This window comes from Sinocyclocheilus grahami, unplaced genomic scaffold (assembly GCF_001515645.1).
Source record: "Sinocyclocheilus grahami isolate Dianchi unplaced genomic scaffold, SAMN03320097.WGS_v1.1 scaffold410.1, whole genome shotgun sequence".
Taxonomy (NCBI): domain Eukaryota; kingdom Metazoa; phylum Chordata; class Actinopteri; order Cypriniformes; family Cyprinidae; genus Sinocyclocheilus; species Sinocyclocheilus grahami.
This window is the reverse complement of record NW_015505589.1, coordinates 848118-874121: the sequence shown is the minus strand read 5'-3', so window position 1 is coordinate 874121 and position 26004 is coordinate 848118. Positions and strand designations below refer to the sequence as shown.

At 35.7% G+C, this 26004-nt stretch overlaps 1 protein-coding gene across 1 annotated transcript in view; it reads left to right on the top strand.

The window, feature by feature from the left end:
• The window catches only part of LOC107550917 (transmembrane protein 132C), a 69559-nt gene that overhangs the window by 18997 nt on the left and 24558 nt on the right, over positions 1-26004 (top strand). The window contains exon 3 of the mRNA XM_016232366.1: positions 20195-20338. Coding sequence (XP_016087852.1) covers positions 20195-20338 — 144 coding nt within the window. The remainder of the gene's footprint in view (positions 1-20194; positions 20339-26004) is intronic.

The following is a 26004-nucleotide window of genomic DNA, read 5'->3' as shown; positions in this document are numbered from 1 at the left end:
TAACTCATTGTAGTCCTAAATGAACCGTATTTGTAGGTATTAAACTGCCATAATTTTAAAAGACGATATCTCCGTTTGCATTGAACTTTCAGCGTTGTAACTTTGCAGATGTTGTTTATGTTCAAACAGCAACATTTCACAATATCTAATGTTAAAAAAGTCAAATCGCAATCAACCACCCCTTTAATGTTTACAAATTCAGTTGAGAGATATTTTTGTCCTGACATATAATTTATTTACTTAAAATGTTTCAAAATAAATCAATCTCAGATTTAACGATTCAATGTTGGAATCAAATGGAATTAAGAGCTTGTGATTTAGAATCAAATCGAATAGTTAAAGCGTTTCAATACCCATCCATAAGCTGTGGCCAAGTTGCTGGTCGTCCAACTACTCTAATCAACCACTTAAACAAGATTGGACTAGTTAATGATCACAAAACAACCAGCTAAAAACCACATAAAATCTTATAATGCTCTTTTTAAAAGAGCTTTTTCCACCTTTTCCAAAATTAGGAGTTTAAATCTCACAGTGTGACTTTACATCATGAATACATCTTTGTTTCCAATAATTGCAACTTTTTATCTTACATTGTGACTTTACAATCTCGCAAATTGTTACAATATCAAACAGTTCAACTTAATATCTCAAAGCTGCGGCTTTATATCTTACGATGTGACTTCATTTATTAGTTTAAACTTTATCTCATAATTACCTTTTGGATTTTCCATGAGGGTTTTTTTTTCCTGGAGGAAGGGATTTAAGTGTCTCTTTGAAACCATGATATATATGAAATGTTCAATTAACCTAATTGTAGATGTTGCATTACATGGAAACAAGGCCCTGATATGTGATTTATACAAACAATCCTATTCGTGTAACATGCTAATCAAACACTAGAGCGGTGGGAAATTATGTATTAGCACTGAGATTTCTAATCATTAGTAACTATCTCGACACCCCCCATTCATCCAACAGAGAAAACAGAAGTCTGGCATTCACACACACACACACACACACACCCCTAGTGAAAAATAAATGTACATTTACATTTAGACATTTAGCAGACGCTTTTATCCAAGCGACTTACAAATGAGGACAATGGAAGCAATTAAAATCAACAAAAGAGCAATGATATGCAAGTGCTATAACATGTCTCAGTTAGCTTAATGCAGTACACGTAGCAAGGTTTTTTAAAATCATATAATAAATAAAAAGAAAACAGATGGAATAGAAAAAGAATAGAGCAAGCTAGTGTTAGAGGCCTTTTTTGCTTTTGTTAATCAGAAGAAGTCAGAAAGAAAAGAAAGAAAACAAGCAGTTAGTAAATAAATAGAGTGCAACTCTAAAAGTTATACGAGCAAGTTATACGAGCCTGTCTAAATGCTGAGGGAAAAACACCAGTGTGAAGGGATGTGTTAATGATGTGAGTGAGTGCAGGTACAACTGCAGGAGAAATGGCTTGAAGGAGATTAGATGGAATAGGATCAAGCGGGAGTATAGTAGGATGATTAGAAAGGATGAGTTTGGAGACTTCTGCCTCAGAGTTGTTAATTTTGTTATAATAGTATGTCATTTTAGCAGTGGAGACATTAGCAGAGAAGGAAGAGAGGAGTGACTGATACACATTAAAATCAGTAGGATTTTTTGATTTGCGCCATACCCGTTCAGCAACCCTGAGCTTAGAACGATGTTCACGGAGAACATCAGACAGCCAAGGGGCAGAAGGGGTGGTACGGCCTGGCCTAGAAGACAAGGGGCAGACAGTGTCTAAACAAGATGTAAGAGTGGAGCAGAAAGTATCAGTAGCACTGTTAGCATCAAGAGATGATAACTGTTTAGGGGGAGGAAGCAAAGATGAAACCCCAATGACATGTCCATGCTCACTCAGCCCAACAACTAGTGTCGATAAGGGATGAATGAAGCAACTTATCTTATGATCCTGTAGCTGTATGAAGGCCATATAATGTATGTCTGTGGAGATTGTTTGTATTGTATGGTGTCATATCATTTAAGTAAACAAGCCCACTGTATGAGTTCTCACCTAAGACTATGGCACAGAGACAATATCACATTCGGTGTATTGATATTTGTTTGTTCCTTCACCCCTTAAATGTGTCTTAAGTACTTTAATAATGTGATTTTAACATCGACCTAAATATAGGCTACAGTATGTTCAGTGAAGGGGGCTTGACAAGTCAGTCTCTCCTCACCTTAAACTTTTATGAGCTCTGAAATTCACCAACAATCGGTTTTGCTGTACTTTTGCTAAACATCTGAACTCGGTAGAGTGCACACTACTGGGAATCTGTGTTGCAGATTTAGCACATTTTTCAGAAGAAACCTTTAGAGTCTAGAAACTCATTGCAGCTAAAGACACAAGTATCACCATGTATTTCAAATCTGAGAATGATGAAATTATTTTAAGATGATGCTGTGTAATTTTTTTATTTTTTTAGGATGAGACTTTCTTTTTGGGCAAACCAATTTGAGGTGTGAATTGAAACAAAGTAAATTCAAGTAATTCAAAAATTCAAGTTGAAAAGTAATACTTCAGTAATTTATTTTAGTTGAATCCTATGTTGACCTGTTATGATTAAATGTACAATACAATACACTGTATTTGAGTTCTAGTTGTATACTAAATTTTAATCTAGTATTAAAATAGTATAGATAAAAAGAAATGGTTTGAGTTGCAAATAATTATAATTATAATTTATAATGATGCAGTACTTTTCAATAATTTAACCACACTTCAAATAGTGCTTTTCACAATTTAGCATGGTTGCAAATCAGCTTTTCATACATATGTGACCCTGGACCAAATAAACAGTCTTAGCATGGGTATATTCGCAATAGCCAAAAATACATTGTATGGGTCAAAATTATCGATTTTTATTTTATGCCAAAAATCATTAAGATATTAAGTAAAGATCATGTTCCATGAAGATATTTTGTAAATTTCCTACCGTAAATATATCAAAACTTAATTTTGATTAGTAATATGCATTGCTAAGGACAACTTTAAAGGCGATTTTCTCAATGCTTAAATTTTTTTGCACCCTCAGATTCCAGATTTTCAAATAGTTGTATCTCGGCCAAATATCTTTGGACCAAATAATCCTATCCTAAGAAACCATACATCAATGGAAAGCTTATTTATTCAGCTTTCAGATGTATAAATTTCAATTAAAAAAAAAAAATGTACCCTTATGACTGGTTTTGTGGTCCTTGGTCACATATAGAAAGTAGTTACAAATAAAGATATGTAAACAACATATAGTCATGGATTTGAAATGGTGAAAGAAATTCACGAACTTGATCAGAAGGTTAATTACTTTAGTGCGTTCCCAATACACTCCACTGCACCTGTACCAACACACTTTTTTCCATTAATGGTTCTTTAATATACCGTACGGACAACGACAGCGTTGCACTTGGAAATGTAGACTGCAGCCCTTTGCTGTCAAAATATTATGAATTATTAAACAAATTATTACAATTATCCTGACCAGCCCTCAAAACTACACAAAAAGTTAAAATGTCAAATAAATTCAGAGACGTTAACTGAAAAATAACAATGTATTAAAATAATTTCAATTCATACATCACATATAAATCCGCAGAGTACTGCGAGACCGTGATTGCCTTTTACATTAACATTTGTGCAGTGCATTGAAATTATGAAGCATGCAGAGACAATGGGCAGAGATGTTACGGATGGTTTTATTCCTTCCGCATGCACTGAAACATTTACATTTACATTTAGTCATTTAGCAGACGCTTTTATCCAAAGCGACTTACAAATGAGGACAATAAAAGCAGTCAAAACTAACAAAAGAGCAACAATATATAAGTGCAAATGACAAGTCTCGGTTAGCCTAGCAAGGTGTATGTATGTGTATATATATATTTATATATATATATTATACACACACACACACATATATACACACAAACACACAAACAAAGAAAGTAGATAGAATAGAAAAAATAGAAAGCTAGTTTTAGTTTTTTGTTGTTTTTTTTTAATAAAGAACAATAAAAAAAGATAAATATAGATAAAGTAGAATTAAAATAGAATAGAAAGTGTTAGAGTTAGAGGGTCAAATAAAGGTGGAACAGATGTGTTTTTAGTGTTATGTGTTTATATGTTTTTGTGTTTTTTTATGTGAAACATAAGCAGTACGTTCACATTCTTCCACCAACTAACGGAACTGTCTGTGTTTTAGTGCATAGAATAAAACGGTGCGTTTCCACTGGCACGTAGCGAGCGTTTTCAATTCATTCCTATAGAAGTTGAGCTTAAACGCTCGCGTGGTATATTATGGGATTGAAAGAGGCGTGGAGAAAGCGTTGACAGTGGCTGAGAGCATCACAAAGATTGGCCATTCCTCAACTTTATGCAAATGTCGAGTGAAAAACGCCGGGCGACAACCAATCATGCCGCAATGTTTCCTTCAGCCAAAGTACAAATGTCTGTGTCCAATGTTCCACTGATGTTCTCTGGATAACTGAGTTGACTGGTATGCTGGGGGTGTTAGTAAAAGGCCATTTCTTAAGCTGTGCCATAAAGGTTAATTTATTGCATTAGAAGCACACAATAATTGTGCCATTAGCACACTTCAAGTTTACTTGGAATGCCATTGCAATGCATTTTAAAGTCACTAAAAGTAAGGGATAGTATTAATGTATGTTCAACACTCTTACAGTGTAATTGAATTGCAACTGTAATGTCACCAAAATACATTTGAAGTTTATGCTGAATGAATTCTGCATTTCAAAAATTAAATAGAAGAGTGGATATTTAAAGTGCACTTAAGTATACTTGGAATACTGTAGTTCCACTTTAGCACAAACAAGTATATTTAATACGATTTTAGTTTAACTTCAGCACTGCTTTTGCACAACTAAAATGCTAAATTAGTTGTTCCAATTTAGCAGACTTTAAGTATACCCATGTATAGTGTGCCACAAATATATTTAGTTATACTAAAGTACATACAAATAAATTGTACTTAAGTATACTATTTTTTCACTAGGGACACACACACACACAGCTCCTGTCTGTTCCGTTGGCTCCCTTAGTCTGAGCTTGACTACTCGGCTCTTGGTAACTGCAAAAAGTCGTCTTGTTTAAATTCACCAGGGTTGCCAGGCCCTCCCATCTGACCCATTGATCTGGGTGGATTGCAGGTGTGGTATTCATGAGAGCGGTTGGGGATTTGTCCTATAAAGTTAAAATATAGCCCTGCTACTGACTGCCATGTTTTATTCAGAAGCTCGTCTCCCTCAACTTCACCGACCGGGTACCAAAACTATTCAAAGTCTTATTTTCATCTTATTGTCTCTATTTCTGTCTCTCACTTTCTCCCTTTGTACTGTTACACAAAGCAGCAATGGTACAAAATGTACCACACTTTAAAGGGATAGTTCACGCGAAAATTTAATTCTGTCATTATTTACTCAGCCTCATGTTGTTTCAAACCTGTATGACTTTCTGTCTTTCTGAATTTCTTGAAGGAATAGTTCACCCAAAAATGCAAATTTGCTGAAAATGTACTCCCAATCAGGCAATCCAGGATGTATGAGTTGGTTTTTTCATCTGAACAGATTTGGAGAAATGTAGTATTATATCCCTTGCTCATCATTGGATCCTCTGCAGTGAATAGGTATGATGGGAGTGAGCCAATTACCATAAAAGTATAAAATCTACATGATTTGGTCACAAATTGGACTGTTGTGGTTCCTTACTACAAGATAAAATTGTGAATAGGACGATTATCTTTTGCCACTTATTATAATATGTTTATGTTGTTCTTGATTTTTTTGTCTTTAATTCCCATTCAGTGTAATTGCTTGGGGGGGTGAGGCTTGTGTAGGCGGCGGCACATGGTTAGATCAAGCACAAGAGACAGCTGCACCAGAGGCCAGAGTGGAGGAGCGGAGCGGGACGGAGAGGCGGGGGGGGGGGGGGGGGGGGGGGAGCAACCAGAACATTCTTCAAACTTTCTACTTTTATTTTGCAGAGAAGAAATAAAGTCAAACAGGTTTGAAATGACATGAGTTTGAGTAAACAATGACCACATTTTCATTGCAGGGTAAACTATCACCTTAAATTCAATAAAAATGACCTTGACTAGTGTGACACATGTTGGTGAAAATACATAAGCAAAAAAAAAACTATTCAATCTTTAAAACCTGAAGCACTTTTGTAAACTCATAGTGCGTTTTTAAATGGTTTCTGCTCAGTTTAGTGCACAGGACTGATGATGAAACGTACTGTTGATATTTCACCAATTAAATCACTCAGTTGGGGTAGCCTTGTTGCTCATCTGAGGACAACATTAATTTATAGAGTGAGCTGAAAAACACTGCAGTTACCAAATGAAATCTAATCAGGGCTTGGCTTTTTGTGCATCCACTCTTTTCTTCACACACAGAATTAAAGCTCAAATTATATGCAGCTTGTCTCATAGCAGTCAAATCCAATTAACGTGTGTGCTTTGCTGAGTTAATGTTGGCGGTAAGGATTGCAAGAGTTTTATACAGGTAATAAGCTGCTGCCTGGCTTATAGGGTGCAACACGGACATGTCACATAAGCTGTCAAATAAACATGTATACAAGCTTCTAATGACTGTGAACAGTTGACATAAAGCTGAAGTATTCTTACACCAAATGATGTTGCTGGTCATTAAAAGCTTGTTTAAAACTATAGAGCGTATACATAGGCATGTTTGCATATTTTTGATGAAAAATGTTAACTTATAGTTGTGTTAACTTGTGTCTCAAAGCTAATATAAGTGTGTATATATTCAATTCAATTCAAGTTAATTTGTATAGCGCTTTTCACAATGCAAATCGTTGCAAAGCAGCTTTACAGAAAATTAAAGTTTCTACATTATATTATATTTGGCTCATTTACCATATATATATATATGGTAAATGAGCCAAATTTTAATCGTAAAACCTAAAAATCCAAAATTAAAATGATTGAATTGTTCTACACGTTGATCATCTAAAGAAAGAGTGAAATTAACAATAATAAACCTTTTAGTATTGATTTCTATCTTTTATTTTTAAATATGAATTATATCTGCCATTTAGTTGTGGCGTCATACTTACCACACTGCAGAGTTGTCTCTCTAATAAACTCTTTTTTTTTTCCTTTCCAAAAGTTAGTGTACTGGTTTATCAAGGAGACAACAGTGTCAGTGATGTGTTGAAACAACAAAGAAAAATCAAGGAAAATATCACTTGTGAATATTCTTACAGCATTATTTCCAGTCATGCTCCTGTGTTGTATGTGAACACATTTCTGGACATTGTTAGTAGAAAAATTGAGCAAACTTGTGAAAGTATGAAATGTGTTTTAACAGAGTTTAACAGTGTCAAAATTTGAAGAAACACCCCTAAATTATCTTAAACATGTCTGTTGCCAAATGTGGCACAGAAGCACTTCTGAAGTGGTGTTTGGTTATCTTTAAACAGTTGAATGCTGCTCAGAGGTGGCATAAATGCATTTACACAGCAAATGCATAAAAAAACACCACTCCCAAATGCAGAAATCTGACTTCAGAAGTAATGATGATGTTGATGACTTTAAAGTTGCTTTTTTCCCCAGGTTTACAGTGCATATGATACCTAATTGAGCTTGATATGCAAATTCAGAAGGGAAAAAAACTAAACAAATAGGTAGATATAGTTTCAGTCTTCTTTGTTCATTAGATGCCTAACAAAGCCATGTAAGGTCTAATAAAGGCAAAATTGCTTGGAGAGTAATTGCTTGTACAGTAATCTGTGTAATTGCAAATAGTGAAAAGACGTGCTGGACGTGACATTGAATTCATTGTAATTTTGTTCCTGAGATGAGGAGAACATGAAATTGAAGTCCAGTATGAGACATGTCTTCATTAAAGAACAAACTCTGGCTCAGTGACTTCATGTTGTAATACTTGCACATGGTTACACAAGCACATGCACTAACATGTGCATGTACATACACACATTCAGTAGTTCTGATCTCTCTCTCTCACACACACACACACTGCTGGAGTCTATCAGTTTAGCTGTGATTGATTTCCTGAGACCACAGTGCTCCTCTGAACCCCTATAATAAGATAGTGTGGTAGTTTGTGCATCTCTTTGTGCATGTGTTTGTGTGTCAGGAAGGGATTATCAGAACTCTTTTTGAGTTTTTATTTTGCTACAAATCTTGTTTCAATTTTCAAGTTTGAGTTTAATATAAAAAATATAGTTATTTTGTAGTTACATTCTATAGAATTTTTTATTTTTGTGGGTATAGTAGTGTCTTGTATAATTGCTATGAATGTAATGCATTAAAACATATAATAATATAAATGTCATATGTATTCTTTTTTTAATATAATGGTATGTGATAATTGTCACGGTGCTTCTGTGTGGAGACGAGGAACGCGGAGATGAATGAGAGTCACGAAGAACAGTCTTTTCTTATCCCAAACATGGGGTAACACAGGGCAGGCAGAAACACACACGGAGCACATAGTATAGACTACACCGGACAAAAGAATCAAGGAACAGACAACACTTTAAATACTGAACTAAACGAGGGTATTGAACGGGACACACCTGAACAAAATGACGAATCAAAACGAGAGGGAGAAACTGGGTCACGGGGAGAACATGGGGAGAAAAACAACAAAACAGGAACACAAGTCTGACAATAATGTCATATTTCATCTTCTAATTTAAATCAATAAATAATAAATTACATTTTGCATAAAGAAAAGGAAGCATATTTTAGCACAATTATATTATTATTTTGAATTGTGACTATATATATACATATATATATTTATTAATATTATATATTTTTTGACTGTAATTTTACTTTATTACAGAAAAATAGTCTTATGTGAAGCACCATTGAGATGATGAGAATTTAAAATAATAAAAATAAAAAATAAAATCAAAGGGCGGAATGGTAATAAGAATTATTAAAGGAGACATATTATGCCCCTTTTTACAATATGTAATATAAGACTCTGGTGTCCTCAGAATGTGTCTGTGAAATTTCAGCTCAATATACTCAACAGATCATGTATTATATCATTTTGAAAATGCTTATTTTGAGTGGAAGCAGAAACACGCTGTTTTTCGTGCCTGTCTCTTTAAATGCAAATGAGCTGCTGCTCCCCGCCTCCTTTTCCAGAATAGAGCTACTTCATTACAGCTCAGACCTGCTAAAAACATCTGTTTTGGTTCTGATTATCATGTTTATCGCGCTGAAATCATGCGTTTTAAACCATATGAGTTTAAACTTCTGATATATGGTTTTCTGAGAGTACACATCCGAAGCACACGGACAGAAAGCGGCTGTCACAGCATGTGAGTACTAAACTAAGTTTAAAAACACATGAGTTAATTTTGAAAATGCCTATTTTGAGTGGAAGCAGAAACACGCAGTTTTTCGGGCCTATCTCTTTAAATGCAAATGAGCTGCTGCTCCCCACCCTCTTTTCTAGAATAAAGCTACTTCATTAAAGCTCAGACCTGCTAAAAACATCTGTTTTGGTTCTGATTATCATGTTTATCGCGCTGAAATCATGCGTTTTAAACCATATGAGTTTAAACTTCTGATATATGGTTTTCTGAGAGTACACATCCGAAGCACACGGACAGAAAGCGGCTGTCACAGCATGTGAGTACTAAACTAAGTTTAAAAACACATGAGTTACAAAAAACAGTCGGTTATGGTAAACAGCTGGGAAATAAATCGCATGTTTATTTTAGATCTGTGTGGCAGCAGCAATATACATTAAATAAATGAATAAATCCACTGCTCTCTTGTCTCCTCTGAGGCTGGGACTCTAAATAGTGTTCTGTGCTCGTCTGTGCAGCCAAAGACCGAACAGTTAGCATGTTTTGCTCAAACTTTCGCTATGGCATTAGAGCTAGTACACCGTTGTCGCTTGCGAAAACACAATAATGGGGCCGATTAGGGGGGCGGTAATATTATAATAAGATCCCTTTGCCACGTCACCAAGGGAGCGAAATCAGACGCTCGTTTGGCAGATGCTCGTTTTCTCAGGCGCTTGCCGAAAAAGGCTTCCCAAAACAAAGTTACTGGGTTAATCTTTTGCTGATTATAGCACTTAAAACCTGGAAAAGTCAGATTTTCATGATATGTCACCTTTAAGGTAAATGTGCTTAATAAGCATGAAAGCATTGTCATAATTGGTCCTAAAATTAGACTTAATTAGACTTGATTAGGATTGTGCAAAACTTTATTTAGCTTTTTGTATGTTTTAGGATGAAATGTTACCTGGCTTAAATTAGCATAAATTTGAATGCTAAACCATGAGGAACAGGAAATTTGACTGGTAACACTTTAGGAATCAATTCTCAATCAATAGGAATCAATAGGAACGTATAGGAATCAATTCTCACTATTAACTAGTTGCTTATTAGCATGCCTATTATTAACATATTGGCTGTTATTGTACTTATAAACCACATATTCTGCATGACCATGTTCTACATCCCTAATACCTAAGCTTAACAACTACCTTACTAACTATTAATAAGCAGCAAATTAGGAGTTTGAGGCAGACGTAATAGTTAATGGTTTGTTAATAGCAAGAATTGGACTTTAAAATAAAGTGTGACCATTTGACTTGGTGAAAGTGTTAGTAGAGAAAAAATGACTAAGATCATATTTAATTGTGAGAAACAAAGATGTCTTCATTATGTCTCATGAATGGATTCATTTACCAGCTCCGGCTCTTTTTAGTTCTTTATCACATTGTGATATCAGCACTTTTCCCCCTCTTTTTCCCTAAACCAGCAAGACCCAATTAAAGACAAATTCAATGAGTGAGAGAAGAATGTCACCAATGCTCAGCTTGTTCACTGGTTTTCAGGATCTCCCTCCCGTTGGGAGTAAAGTGGACCAGAAGAGGGGACATGTCACTGAATCTCTCTCAACCTGCTTGTTAGCACAGTGTTTCAGCTTGAAGGGCATTTACGGCTGATTTTTTTTTCTTTACTTTTTGGGTACACTTAATGACTATCCAGGCCTCTTTTTTTAGTGCTATCAAATGAAGCAGTCTGTAAGGTTCTCAGCATGCCATCTCCACCATGCTGTTCTTTCATAGTTTAGACTATAAGGGGACCTGTAACTTTTTGGAATTATTTTTGCATTTATTTATTGTTTGGAAATAAATAAATATGTAAGTTTTGAAGTAGAGACTTTGACAATGATGCATCTTCATTGGACTTGACAAACCAACTTAAATGAATAGGAATAGTTTAAAAAATGACAATTATACAGCAAATCCATGTCTCATACACATACAGACTCTCCAGCATTCATCTCAAATGAACAAACTGAAGGAGACATATTATGCCCCTTTTTACAATATGTAATATAAGACTCTGGTGTCCTCAGAATGTGTCTGTGAAATTTCAGCTCAATATACTCAACAGATCATGTATTATATCATTTTGAAAATGCTTATTTTGAGTGGAAGCAGAAACACGCTGTTTTTCGTGCCTGTCTCTTTAAATGCAAATGAGCTGCTGCTCCCCACCCTCTTTTCTAGAATAAAGCTACTTCATTAAAGCTCAGACCTGCTAAAAACATCTGTTTTGGTTCTGATTATCATGTTTATCGCGCTGAAATCATGCGTTTTAAACCATATGAGTTTAAACTTCTGATATATGGTTTTCTGAGAGTACACATCCGAAGCACACGGACAGAAAGCGGCTGTCACAGCATGTGAGTACTAAACTAAGTTTAAAAACACATGAGTTACAAAAAACAGTCGGTTATGGTAAACAGCTGGGAAATAAATCGCATGTTTATTTTAGATCTGTGTGGCAGCAGCAATATACATTAAATAAATGAATAAATCCACTGCTCTCTTGTCTCCTCTGAGGCTGGGACTCTAAATAGTGTTCTGTGCTCGTCTGTGCAGCCAAAGACCGAACAGTTAGCATGTTTTGCTCAAACTTTCGCTATGGCATTAGAGCTAGTACACCGTTGTCGCTTGCGAAAACACAATAATGGGGCCGATTAGGGGGGCGGTAATATTATAATAAGATCCCTTTGCCACGTCACCAAGGGAGCGAAATCAGACGCTCGTTTGGCAGATGCTCGTTTTCTCAGGCGCTTGCCGAAAAAGGCTTCCCAAAACAAAGTTACTGGGTTAATCTTTTGCTGATTATAGCACTTAAAACCTGGAAAAGTCAGATTTTCATGATATGTCACCTTTAAGGTAAATGTGCTTAATAAGCATGAAAGCATTGTCATAATTGGTCCTAAAATTAGACTTAATTAGACTTGATTAGGATTGTGCAAAACTTTATTTAGCTTTTTGTATGTTTTAGGATGAAATGTTACCTGGCTTAAATTAGCATAAATTTGAATGCTAAACCATGAGGAACAGGAAATTTGACTGGTAACACTTTAGGAATCAATTCTCAATCAATAGGAATCAATAGGAACGTATAGGAATCAATTCTCACTATTAACTAGTTGCTTATTAGCATGCCTATTATTAACATATTGGCTGTTATTGTACTTATAAACCACATATTCTGCATGACCATGTTCTACATCCCTAATACCTAAGCTTAACAACTACCTTACTAACTATTAATAAGCAGCAAATTAGGAGTTTGAGGCAGACGTAATAGTTAATGGTTTGTTAATAGCAAGAATTGGACTTTAAAATAAAGTGTGACCATTTGACTTGGTGAAAGTGTTAGTAGAGAAAAAATGACTAAGATCATATTTAATTGTGAGAAACAAAGATGTCTTCATTATGTCTCATGAATGGATTCATTTACCAGCTCCGGCTCTTTTTAGTTCTTTATCACATTGTGATATCAGCACTTTTCCCCCTCTTTTTCCCTAAACCAGCAAGACCCAATTAAAGACAAATTCAATGAGTGAGAGAAGAATGTCACCAATGCTCAGCTTGTTCACTGGTTTTCAGGATCTCCCTCCTGAAAAGGGAGTAAAGTGGACCAGAAGAGGGGACATGTCACTGAATCTCTCTCAACCTGCTTGTCAGCACAGTGTTTCAGCTTGAAGGGCATTTACGGCTGATTTTTTTTTCTTTACTTTTTGGGTACACTTAATGACTATCCAGGCCTCTTTTTTTAGTGCTATCAAATGAAGCAGTCTGTAAGGTTCTCAGCATGCCATCTCCACCATGCTGTTCTTTCATAGTTTAGACTATAAGGGGACCTGTAACTTTTTGGAATTATTTTTGCATTTATTTATTGTTTGGAAATAAATAAATATGTAAGTTTTGAAGTAGAGACTTTGACAATGATGCATCTTCATTGGACTTGACAAACCAACTTAAATGAATAGGAATAGTTTAAAAAATGACAATTATACAGCAAATCCATGTCTCATACACATACAGACTCTCCAGCATTCATCTCAAATGAACAAACTGAACATGAGTGCTTTGTGAATTATACAGGATTGTTTATGTGAAGCTCCAGGCTAACATCGGAGAAATAATAAGAATGTTTTTCTGTCCATGTTCCTGAGCACATACAACATTGACTGTGAATTGAAATCAGTTACGAAGAGGGAAGCTATAAAAAGAACTGCATGCAACAATGCTCTGAGAACACTGCAGAGCATGCCACAAAATATTGTCCCCAATAATTCAATTATTCCGACGAACAAAGACACAGGAGACTGAGACGGAGATAATTCTGTGCTGCAGTACGAGAAAATCCCTCTGCTTTATGGTGAATTTAGATCTTCACGTTAGATCGCTTTTTAATACACCACATTTCTGTAATTATGGTATATTTCATGCCCTCGTATTTCATTATGGAGTAGGATTTATATGCCATAACGGAGCAAAAATAGCCATAAAGTGGCCAGGAATGAAGGAAGTATGGACAGATATAGGTAGCAAAGAGAGATGAAACGGAAGATAGAACATCTGTTTCTCATGCCGGTCAGATTACAGGGGCTGACACCATAAATCTTACTTATTGTCGGATGGAGAAAAGGAGGACAGGGAGACGCTGACAATGCTCTCCAGAATTTCAACACATTCAGTTGGCAGGGAAACCAGTCTAACAGACTCAGAGGAAGTAAACACGGTGACATTCAGGCAGTGGGTCAATTTGAGAATTTCAGCTCTGACTCAAATCTCTGGACTTTTACATTATTTCTGGACATCACAGACCTCAGACCTACTAGTTTAGTTCAGTTTCAAAAATATACAGCTTCACTTCTTAGAAAAATTATAGCAACTTGCTGTTTATGTATAAAAATATTATAAATGACCTAAATGAGTGAAATCGCCATCATCTACTTTCATAAAGTAATCCAGTATATCGGAGTTGGACAAAAACATTCATTCATTCATTCATTTAAAGATTGTACATTTGAATTGTCCAAAAACCACATTATGAATTTGAATATACGGATGATGACAAGCAAGAGGATTGTTCACAGTGACAAATATTGTGAAATGTTTATGGTATTAAATAGTTGTATTAGCTAATTTAATACAGTGAATTGAACAAACATTAAAAAAAAAATTTTTTTTTTAAATAAACAAAAATATTAGTTTTATGCTAATGATACAGTACCATTCAAAAGATTGAGGTCATTATGTTTTTTGTTGTTGTTGTTTTTAATACTTCACCAAGGATGCATTAAAATAGTCAAAAGTGACAGTAAAGGTATAAGATTGCAAAAATTATATACAGTGGGTACGGAAAGCATTCAGACCCCCTTAAATTTTTCACTCTTTGTTATATTGCAGCCATTTGCTAAAATCATTTAAGTTAAGTTTTTTTCCTCATTAATGTACACACAGCACCCCATATTGACAGAAAAACACAGAATTGTTGACATTTTTGCAGATTTATTAAAAAAGAAAAACTGAAATATCACATGGTCCTAAGTATTCAGACCCTTTTTTTTGCTTTGAATCAAATCACTAAAAAATACAGTTTAAACTGAAATGTGTAAATGAATCGATTTACTGATTGTTATGCTGTTTTTTTCTACTGATGTTTAAATTAAAACTAAAAATTAACTTTTGAACTATCTGTAAGAATGTCCTCATAAGTCACAAGGAGAGAGGGAAACTAGTCTTCAAACAAAATAAAAAGTATGCCAAAATCATTACAAAATACTTTAAAAAGTGTAGTCGAGTAGTCTCAGGTCATTGACATAGACCTTTCAGGTGTCCAAGCAGCAGGCCAGAAAAGCCTTTTGGTCTAGTCAAGGTCCATAAAATGAACAAAAGCAGTCATAAGAAACAGAATCTAGCATCTAACTGTCATGTCCTTGAGAGTGAGCTTGTTTCATAAATTCCTCCATTAGCTCCTGGGCTTGCCCTGCAGCAGGCTTTCTATCTCGCCCATTAAAACCCATCGGGGGACAGGCCTGTAAACAATCTGGCCCCACAACTTTGATAATGGCCATGTCTGTGTCTGTATCCAACTGCGGTGGCTGTCTCAGCCCTCTCCCCTCTCTACTGTCGTCCCACTGTGGCTTATTACCAGCATGCAGTGATCTCGTTCTTGCTAGCAGCTAATGTCCTGCTGCTCACATTTATCCTGCTGTGAGTCCCCAAAACACGCAGACGAGCGATCTGCACGCACACAGGCACGTACACATGCTCTGGCTCTCTCCCAAGGTCTGCAGCCATTTAGCCCATCGAGTGCAATGATCTTTGCAGGAGGGCAGACGGAGGTTTGGGGGCATTCGGGGCAGAGAGCATAAAGGGAGAGAGGGGCTGTGGATGAAACGTTTAGTGATGGATGAGTCAGGGATTTCCCTCAAAGTGCTCATATTGTGGGCTTAAGTGAATTAAACACCCAAGAGGTTGTTTCAAGGGCTTGAACTCCATTAAGGTGTGTGTGGGTGTACAGTTTACAGTATTTACTGTACATTTCTTTTCGTGACAAGGCATGGTTCATTTAGGTTGTGAAATGTAATGTAGAGTGATTTACCAAAAGCCTGCTTTTACACTATTAAAAATGTTTGTAGTCAGTAAGATTTTTTGAGAGAGGGGCTGTGGATGAAACGTTTAGTGATGGATGAGTCAGGGATTTCCCTCAAAGTGCTCATATTGTGGGCTTAAGTGAATTAAACACCCAAGAGGTTGTTTCAAGGGGTTGAACTCCATTAAGGTGTGTGTGGGTGTACAGTTTACAGTATTTACTGTACATTTCTTTTCGTGACAAGGTATGGTTCATTTAGGTTGTGAAATGTAATGTAGAGTGATTTACCAAAAGCCTGCTTTTACACTATTAAAAATGTTTGTAGTCAGTAAGATTTTTAAAATGTTTTTCAAAGAAGCCTGTTATTCTCAAGAACGCTGCATTTATTTGATCAAAAATAGAGTAAGAACTGTAAGATTGTAAAATATTATTACAATTTAAAATAACTATTTTCTATTTGATTATATATTAAAACAATGTATTCCTGATTTGAAAGATTAATTTTCACTAGCCATTACTCAAGTCTTCAGTGTCACATGATCCTTCAGAAATCATTCTAATATGCTGGCTTTGTGCTAATTTATTATTATTATCAGTGTTGAAAAAAGATGTGCTGCTTAATATTTTAGTGGAAACTGGATTTTTTTTTTTTTTTTTTTCCAGGATTCTTTGATGAAAAAAAAACTGAATTTGTTTGAGATAGTAATTTTTGTCTTTTGTAAAAGTCACTTTTTATCAATTTAGTGCATCCTTTCTGAATACTTTTTTTTTTTTTTGCAATAAATAAAAGCAAAAGTAAAATTAGAAAATATATTTTAAAACATTTTGAGATTAATCATTGAGATGTGTGTTGAAGATTTCACTTGATGGTTACTTCACTTAGCGTTTTTGGAGTCATTAAATTGAAACTCTTGTTGAAAATGGTATAAAAGTTTTGTTGTTGTTGATTTTTAAACATATGAAACAAACATGGATGCATTTCTTGACACAATTTTCACACTACATGTATGAAAATTGACATGAAATGTTATTTGGATACTATATAATTTTAATTTAATTTGTTCTAATATATTTTGCAGAAAGAAAACACTGTAGAGTAATGCAAGACATGCAATTGTTTCTGAACAATTTCAATGGGCTTGAAAAAGTGTACACATTTAGCTATACTTATAAGGGCCAACTTATAAAAAATGTCCTCAAAAATGTAGTAAAACAAACAAAATAAAGGACATTTGAAGTGGCCCTCACTGTTTGAACTGCTCTTAAATCAGCCAAATCACGTTTTGCTTTAAATCTAATAATGTTTGTCTGAGGGTTACATTTGAGAGTATCTTAGTATGAACACCATTGCATCTGTGAGAGGTCCTCACTGACAGAACTTAAAAGGTCTCTGTGTGTATATCTAAACTTACTTAACCTTACTTTGAGGAGATATTTGCTGAAAAATGTCACCCAAAGTTAGCTAAATATGACAAAACCTCCTTTTGGGAACAGAAAAGTGGTTCATAAACTAAATAATAATTTTTTTTAACTGCAAAAAGTTTTCTTTTCGCAAATGGATACTGCATGAGTTTTCCATTTGGTGTTTATTTACCCCGAGTCAAATTCTGTCTCAAGTAAAATGCCTTCACAGTTTTCACTCCTCTCTTTCACTATCCTTAAATTATTCAGCACACAAAAACATCTCAAACATTTATAAGCCCATTCTTAGAGGGACGCATGAGAAGTGTGACCTCGCTGTTTGGCGTAAAGGACTGGCTCAAACCGAGTTGAGATAATGGATCAAAGCATAAACACACACCACAGTCTCTTCAGTCGGGATACTCACATACATGATCCAGGAATTAAACCGAAAAAGAGTCTTCTAGTAATAGCATTACAGAAATGACAGGGAATCAAGCCTGTAAAGAGCAGATTGGCTTAAAAAAAATAAAATGAAAAAAAAAAAACCCGGAGCTGTCAGGACGAATTCATTTTTCCTTATTCTTTTCTTCCCTTTCCGCATAAAAGTACGAAAAGAGAGAACTATCAGAAACAGGATAGAGATCCAGGAAGTGCTGCTCGCTGTAATAGGAATAATAAGGCAGAGAGTTGGTGAGATGGCAGTAAACTGAGTGTGTCATTACGCATTCATTGAGATTAGGTTATGTCATCTCTCGCTCTCTTATAAAAGAGCGAAATAAAGAGAAAGAAATGAGGATGGGAAGATGGCACTTACAGTGAATGAATACCATCTGATTGCAGTAACCGCGCTGCCGCTGTTGGACATTGAGGGCAAGCAGATTGGTTAATTGAAAGTGATCTGCTAATGAGGTAAATTGACTACATTACCCACGTCTGCCTGTCTCTCAGGGATGGCACAGTGAGGGCTGAATTTCTCATGCTGACTGTAATGGTCTCAATTATGTGGTTGCCTGAAACAGTGTGTCTCCGTGGCTGAAAGGTTAAGGACTCAGGCTGTTTCTCTTCTAATGAACACCCTCCCTGAACCGTCAAACAGCACCCCTCTACCCCACCGCCTCTATCCTCTGCTCTTTGACTTCTTCTCTTCTGCTCCTTTTGTAAAGTCATTTTGCAGCCTCTCTCTCACTTCATGTCATCTTCACTGGGGATGTACTGTGGAAAGTAGGAAAGAAGGAGGAATGGAACAAAGTTCAAATTAAAAAGGAGAGAAGGAGAGGAAAGAATGATGGGTGAATGGACAAATGTAGGAAGAGGTGAAAAAATGAATAAAGGATGGTTAGAATGAATGAATGGACCGGAACGGAAAAAAAGAATGATGGATGGATAGAAAGAAGGAGTGAATGCATTAATGAATGAACAAGACTGAAACAATAAATGAAGGACATATGTAAACTGACTGAGGGAATGATTGAATGAATGGAAAGACGTAAGGCAAAACAGATGAGGGACGAATGAAACGAAAAATAAGGTTGTTTCAACCAATGAATGAGTGAATGATAGAAGGAATAAGGGAGGGAAATAAAGAATGACTGAGAGAAGGAATGAAGAAATGAGTGAATGATGGAAAGAATGAATAAGGGTGTAAGTAAGAAGTGAACTACTGAATGAAGGATGGATCGAAAAAAGGAGTGAATTAAGGAATGAAAGAAAGACTGAAATAATGAATAATGGATGGATGGAAAAATGAATGTAACGTAAATAAAAGAATAAATAATGAAAAAAGAAAGAATAGGAGGAGGGAGGAATGAATGATGCAAGGAAGGAACAGATAAAAGAATGAATTAATGATGGATGGATGGAGAGAGTAGGATGAAATCAAGAAAGAAGGAGGGAAGAGGATTTAATGAATAATAGGGCTGAAGCAATGAATGTAGGCTAAGCGGGTGGATGGAGAAAAAGGAGTGAAAGAGTGAAAGAATTAATAGAACAAAGGAAGGAATGAATAAAGGATAACAGGAAAGAAAGGAGGGGAAATTAATGATTGAAAGAAGAACAGAAAGAACAGATGAATGAACAAAATGGAAAAATTAAGGTAGGATAAAAATATGGAAGATTGACTGAACTGAATATATGAATGAGCAAATGAATGTACACTAGGAAAAGAAAGAAAGAAAGAAAGAAAGAAAGAAAGAAAGAAAGAAAGAAAGAAAGAAAGAAAGAAAGAAAGAAAGAAAGAAAGAAAGAATGAATGAATGGTTGGATGGAAAGAAGAAAGGACTGAATGAATGCAGAAGGAGGAATGAGGAAAGGAGGAGGAATAAATTATGGACGGAAAGAACAGATAAAAGAATAAATTATGGAAGGAGGGATAAAATCAATAAAGAAGAAGGGAATAGGAATGAATGAACCGTAGGACTGAACCAATGAATAAATGATGGGTGGATGGAAAGAAAAAAGGAGTAAGTGAAACAACAAATAAATGAATGGAACGAAGGAAAGAGAGAAAAACAGAAGGAGGAATGATTGAAGGAAGAAAAGAACAGACAAATCAGAAATGGATTAATGAAGTAAGGATTAAAAAGAAGGAAATAAAAATAGGAACAGGTATAACAATTGTAGTATGGAAAGAATAAGGAGAGAAAAGAAGGAATTAACAAATCGGTTAATGAATCAATGACTGAACTAATGAAAAAAGAACAGACCGAATGAATCGAGGCATAAATGAAGAAAGGAAGGACTGAACCAGTCAAAGACTGATGAAATGAAGTCAGTAAGAACGTTCAGACATTTCTTGTGTGTGTGTCACAGGAAACAGAGATCCTGAACACGGCAGTGCTGAACGGGAAGACAGTGGCGGTGCCAGTGAAGGTGGTGACGGTGGGCACAGACGGGATGGTTACAGACGTGTCAGACGATGTGCAGTGCCAGTCCACTGATGAAGACGTGGTTAAGGTCAGTCCGCTGAGTGAATATTCCTGCCTCCTTCAACTGTAGTGATTCACTCAAATCAACAAACAAACCAAAGCATGTTGTGTCATGTTGACTTTTAATCGATATGATAGGATTCAAATAAAGCTCAAAATAAATTTCATTCAAATCGAATAAGGTTTTTCCAATGATTAATGGAGGTGATAATTATTCATCATGTCAGGATACTTATTAGAATTGTAAAAATGCTTCAAGAATCAATCTGAACTTGAACGGATCTGTTTGAAAGTTGTTTTGAAAGAAAGTGCATCTCAATGACAGTCCTCGGTCATCTGTCTCCACCTGTCTGCTCTCACTCTCACACTTGTTTAATAGAGATCCATTTCTCTATTTCTATACCGGCATGTTGCAACAAGCTGGCAAGAAGTCATGTGTCGTCCCTTGTGAAAAAGAAGTATACTTTAGCATATAGGTAAAAGGAGTACTTATTACAGAAATCATATACAATAAGTGTGAAATGAATGTAATGTTTTTGGACACTCAATTTACTTGCTCACCAATGGATCCTCTGCAGTGAATGGGTGCCGTCAGAATGAGAGTCTAAACAGCTGATAAAAACATCACAATAATCCACAAGTAATCAACACAACTCCAGGCCATCAATTAACTTCTTGTATATCAAAAAGTTGCATGTTTGTAAGAAACAAATCCATCATTAAGGCATGTTAAATTAAAACCATTGTCTTCTGATTCAGACAAGAGCATTTTTCACTGAAAAAAAAAACAATATTATGGATAGGGGACTCATATTTTAGCTGGAAGCAAAAACGTCTTGATGGATGCTTTTCACTTCACAATATAATAATTGATGGACTGGAGTTGTGTGGATTATTTGTGGATTATTGTGATGTTTTTATCAGCTGTTTGGACTCTTATTCTGACGGCACCTATTCACTACAAGTGCACATTCAATACAATTAAGCATACTTCTTATTCACCAGGGTTTCACTGACCGTTGTGTTTCTATAATTTTCTATAATTCTTGTCTTTTTGGGTTTCTTTCAAATGCCTCCAGCTGGCTCTCGGTCACGTATGAGCTCATATTCAATCATAGCGTATATAATTGTGATATGTTTGATTACGCATGAGCCGAAATCTGATGAAGCTTGTTTCGAAACAATACTGGATTGTACGATTTTTTTTTCTAGAGATGGTAATTTGTGCTTGACAGGCCTATTAAGTTGAGGATGTTTAGACATGAAATTCTCGAATTTTAAATGACCCAAAAGACTTATACGCAATCAGCTTCCACTGCGGGAGTGATTTAATGCCGACGACATTCGTAAGAATGTTTTTAATTGCTAATTTCAGTGTATTTCTTCACAGTTAAACACAGCTGTGCTTCAGCTAAAACTCTCTCTGAAAAGCATTAAAGGCTTTGGTCATATGCAAATGATCAAAACGTTGTATTTGTTTACATAGACTGCAGTAATCCAACGTTCGGCCTAACATTTCATTCATATTTATGAGTAAAAGTTTTAGCTTATCCCAGCTCATAATGTAGCTGAAGAGGTGAAAATCACTTCAGATATGCCGTGGAAATGGAATATGTGCAGTTATTACCTTAAGGAGCTATTACTACCTGATTTGATCCTTAAAATGACTTCCGTTGGTTTAATCTAATGTAGTCAGGCTGATTCACTCATTAAATAACCAGGTTATAAAACCAGGTAATTTAAATGTCACCACATGAAGCACATATTTAGCCTGAAGTAAAAGTGTGCCTCCAGTTTAAAACTGAACTTTGAACTGTTAACTTTACCAAAGACGGGGGAGTGTTTGTAAAACCGGTCATTATTTAGTGACGCTTGAGGTACAGAAATTACACACTGCAGCTTCAGAATATCTCCTTTATGTGGCCTGACAATGCAGGGCACTACCGTCTTTGAATACATTCAACCCTGTAAGTATGCGAAGGATCTGCAATAAAATCGGAAATTTATTGACCAAACCGTTGTGTAAAAACAGTATGTGTGTATTCAAGTGGGGTTGTGTATGTGTGTGTATTAGCAATCAATGATTCTTGGGCCATATACCATGATGCTGTAAAGAGTGGAGCACAGAGGAGTGTTATCTGGGAATCTTTCAATACAGCCAGTGAGTTGTTTGATGTAAAGCACTATTGGGAGCCAGTCAGGTAAAACCGATGACCGCATAAAAAGGTGAGTTTAGATTACAGGTTCTCCCGAAAGGAGTGATGCAGACAGCTGATGTGGAGCTACATTAGTAGTCCAGCTGTGTCCAGTGTAGCAGATAAAGTGTTAAATATAAATAGGAGGAAGTAAAAGTTGAAAGTACTTTTCTTGGATGTATTTCACCTTTGATTATAAATAACTCCCTCCTTCGCTGAGGACCCACACAGTTGTAGTTTAAGACCCAGTTAATTGTGCTGTCAGACCTGCTCAGTCAAACACATGTACGAGCCGCATCTTCATGGTCCGGCCCTCTCGTTCCTCTGATGGCTGCTTGAATTGGATGTGTCTGACAGGTAGTTAATTTTCCAGACAAAATAGTCTTGGCTGTAACATTGTGGTGTGAGATTCCCCAGTCTATGGCAGTGATTTATGATGATGCCCTGTGTGTTGTGTGTTTGTGTGCCTGTGTGTGTCTGTAACAATAGATTTAAGTTGTACAGCATTGGAATGGAGTGATGTAGGAATAGTTTAAATGTGCTCTATTAATCAAAGTAGTTACAGTAAACTTTCTAGAATTTACCTTCAGTTAACTTTTTATTAAAAGGCAAGTTGCAATAAAACTTATAGTCTTATATGTTCATCAACATTCTTAAAAATAAAGGTTCTTTGTTGATACTGATAGCTCCATGAAGAACCTTCACCATCCATAAAACCTCTCCATTGCATAAAAGGTACTTTTAGTGGAAAAAGGTCCTTTAGATTATTAAAATGATTCTTTATTGACCTGTTCACTTAAGGGATCGTTTCTTTTATGGCATTGCTGTGAAAACCCCTCTTTTGAAACCTTTATTTTTAAGAGTGAAGGCTGAATTTATTGGATCAAAAATACTGTTACTATACTATTATAATTTAAAATAACTGATTTCTAAGCCATTATTAATGACTTTTGAATTTTTTAGTACTTACTGAATAATGACATTATTCAGTAGTCTCTTCTGCTAGTGAACTGCTACTTTCCATGAATAGAGCACAAAACAGGCAAAAAAGTGGTAGTTTTTAACAAATGAGGAGTAAAATGAGGTACTTAACTTTCAGAAGGTATTGAATGCACAGGAGGTAAAACTAAATATTCTAATAAATTACATGTTTAACTCTGTTACCAAAATGTATAGAGTTTAAATCAATTCTTTGTCTGATTCTGTTGCATTAAACTAATTAAAATCTCTCTACAACTGACGAACGCCATCGAAACGGCTAAAAAAATTATTTATTTAAGGCTCCAAATATATTTCAGCTTGAGTGTCACAATTTCATGTAAAATGTCATCCATTTTTTTCTAACATGGGAATATTGTGGGATTTGTGCCTCTAATGCTCTAAAAAGTCAGTGTACTGTAAACATGGAAAGTGCCAACTAGCATTTTAACATAGATTGCCGAGATCTGGATCTTCTAATTACTCTTCAGTGAGCAGGAAATGATTGTGCAGTTCTCAAACCCTGACAGATTGAGACTTAATATTCCTTATGAGAGAAAAAAATGGGAACATAATTGTTTTTGACAAATAAAAAAGAGCTCAGGAGCTATATTAATATGAAAGGGTTATGCACAAAATTTGGGTTTGCAGCCATGTGTCAGTGTGTATGAGTATGTGTGTGCTTGCATGCTTTTATCTTTCTGCTGCTGGCCACACTTTGATGGTGTGTGTTGCTTCTGTAGTTTCCATCCCTGTCAGATCCTGGTTAAAGGAATCAAAGTCCGACTGAGCCAGTCATAGTGATTTGAGGCCCGCATCAGAAGGGAACACTGAGCCAAGTAATTTCGCCAACGTTTATGAAACGGATGGTTTTGGAATGTGATTTTCTTTGGAACGGCCTCATAACTCCTCGACAAGAGGATGAGGCCGCCCTTCTGTCTTCTCTGTGAGTGTGTGTCTTATGATGGGCTGTTGTATTTACTCATCATTATTAACCAAACTGCTGCCCATTTTTCCAGCAGCCATCTGGAAAAGAAAGGTGACTTGTGGGCCCTGGCTCAGCTGTTTGCTGCCAACCCATGCACACTGACACTAACACGCAAACATTTGTTTTTCTGTCATGACGGGGCAGACAGATATACAGTATTTAATTTTTTTTAATTTATTTATTGATAGATATGCATACTTTTATTGAGCAAGGACATATTCACAAAAGTGAAAGAACAGACATATATGTTTTAAAAGATTTCTATTTCGAATTAATGTTATTTTGAATTTTGTTTCCATCAAATAATCCTGAAACAAAATGAATAAAAAAACTTGTGCAGCAAATCAGCATTTAAGAATGATTTCTGAAGGATCATGTGACTGATGTAATGGCTGCTGAAAATGTTACTTTTCATCACAGGAATGAATTACATTTTAAAATATATTACAACAGGCAAGAATTATATTGAATCAAAATAATATTTTCAAATATTAAAATTTTTACTGTATTTTTGATCAAATAAATGCAGGCTTGGTGAGCAACTTATGGTCGTGTGGTGTAAATATTTCTATATTTTTAGATTTTCATAAAGACATTTAGGCTACATTTACACTGCAGCAAAATGTGGCCCTAATCTGATTAGTTTTTTTACTTTTTGAATCTTTTTTTTGCTCATATGTGATTTTTTTTCATGTCAGTGTGAACAGCACAAATCACATGGAATCTGATCTTTTTTATTCTTATTTGGGCCACTTCCATATGTGGTCCTAAATCTGATTCAGGCCAGATGTTTTGCAATGCGACTTCAATCTGAATAGTCATATCAGAATTCATGCGACTATTTTGTCACTCTAGATTGTCATTCGTCATAATTCTGCACTGATGGGAGTCACTCCAGAGATTTTACATACTGGTAGTCTTTGATCACCCTGTGAATATGACAGACGGTTGCAGAGGTGTCAGTGGAGATACAGTGAGGTGTTGAACTCATAGGTTTTACATTGACAGATTTACACAAGCTAAACTTACGGGGTCGCACCCATAAATATTTAAAAACGTTTCTCTCTTTCTCCTCGCCTTTGTACTGCTTATCACCTGTTCACATTTACAGTCTAAATTGACGTATCATAGACCTTTAAAAACACTATATTATAGATCAACCCCAAACTCTGAAAATGTTTGGCATTTTTAGAATAAAAATAAATTGTTACGGGGCTGATGAGATGTGAGACATGTGGATCCATGTGCAAGCTTTATTAAAGCAGAGGAGGTCAGAAACATAGGCAGGAGGCCGCCCTTCTGTCTTCTCTGTGAGTGTGTGTCTTATGATGGGCTGTTGTATTTACTCATCATTATTAACCAAACTGCTGCCCATTTTTCCAGCAGCCATCTGGAAAAGAAAGGTGACTTGTGGGCCCTGGCTCAGCTGTTTGCTGCCAACCCATGCACACTGACACTAACACGCAAACATTTGTTTTTCTGTCATGACGGGGCAGACAGATATACAGTATTTAATTTTTTTTAATTTATTTA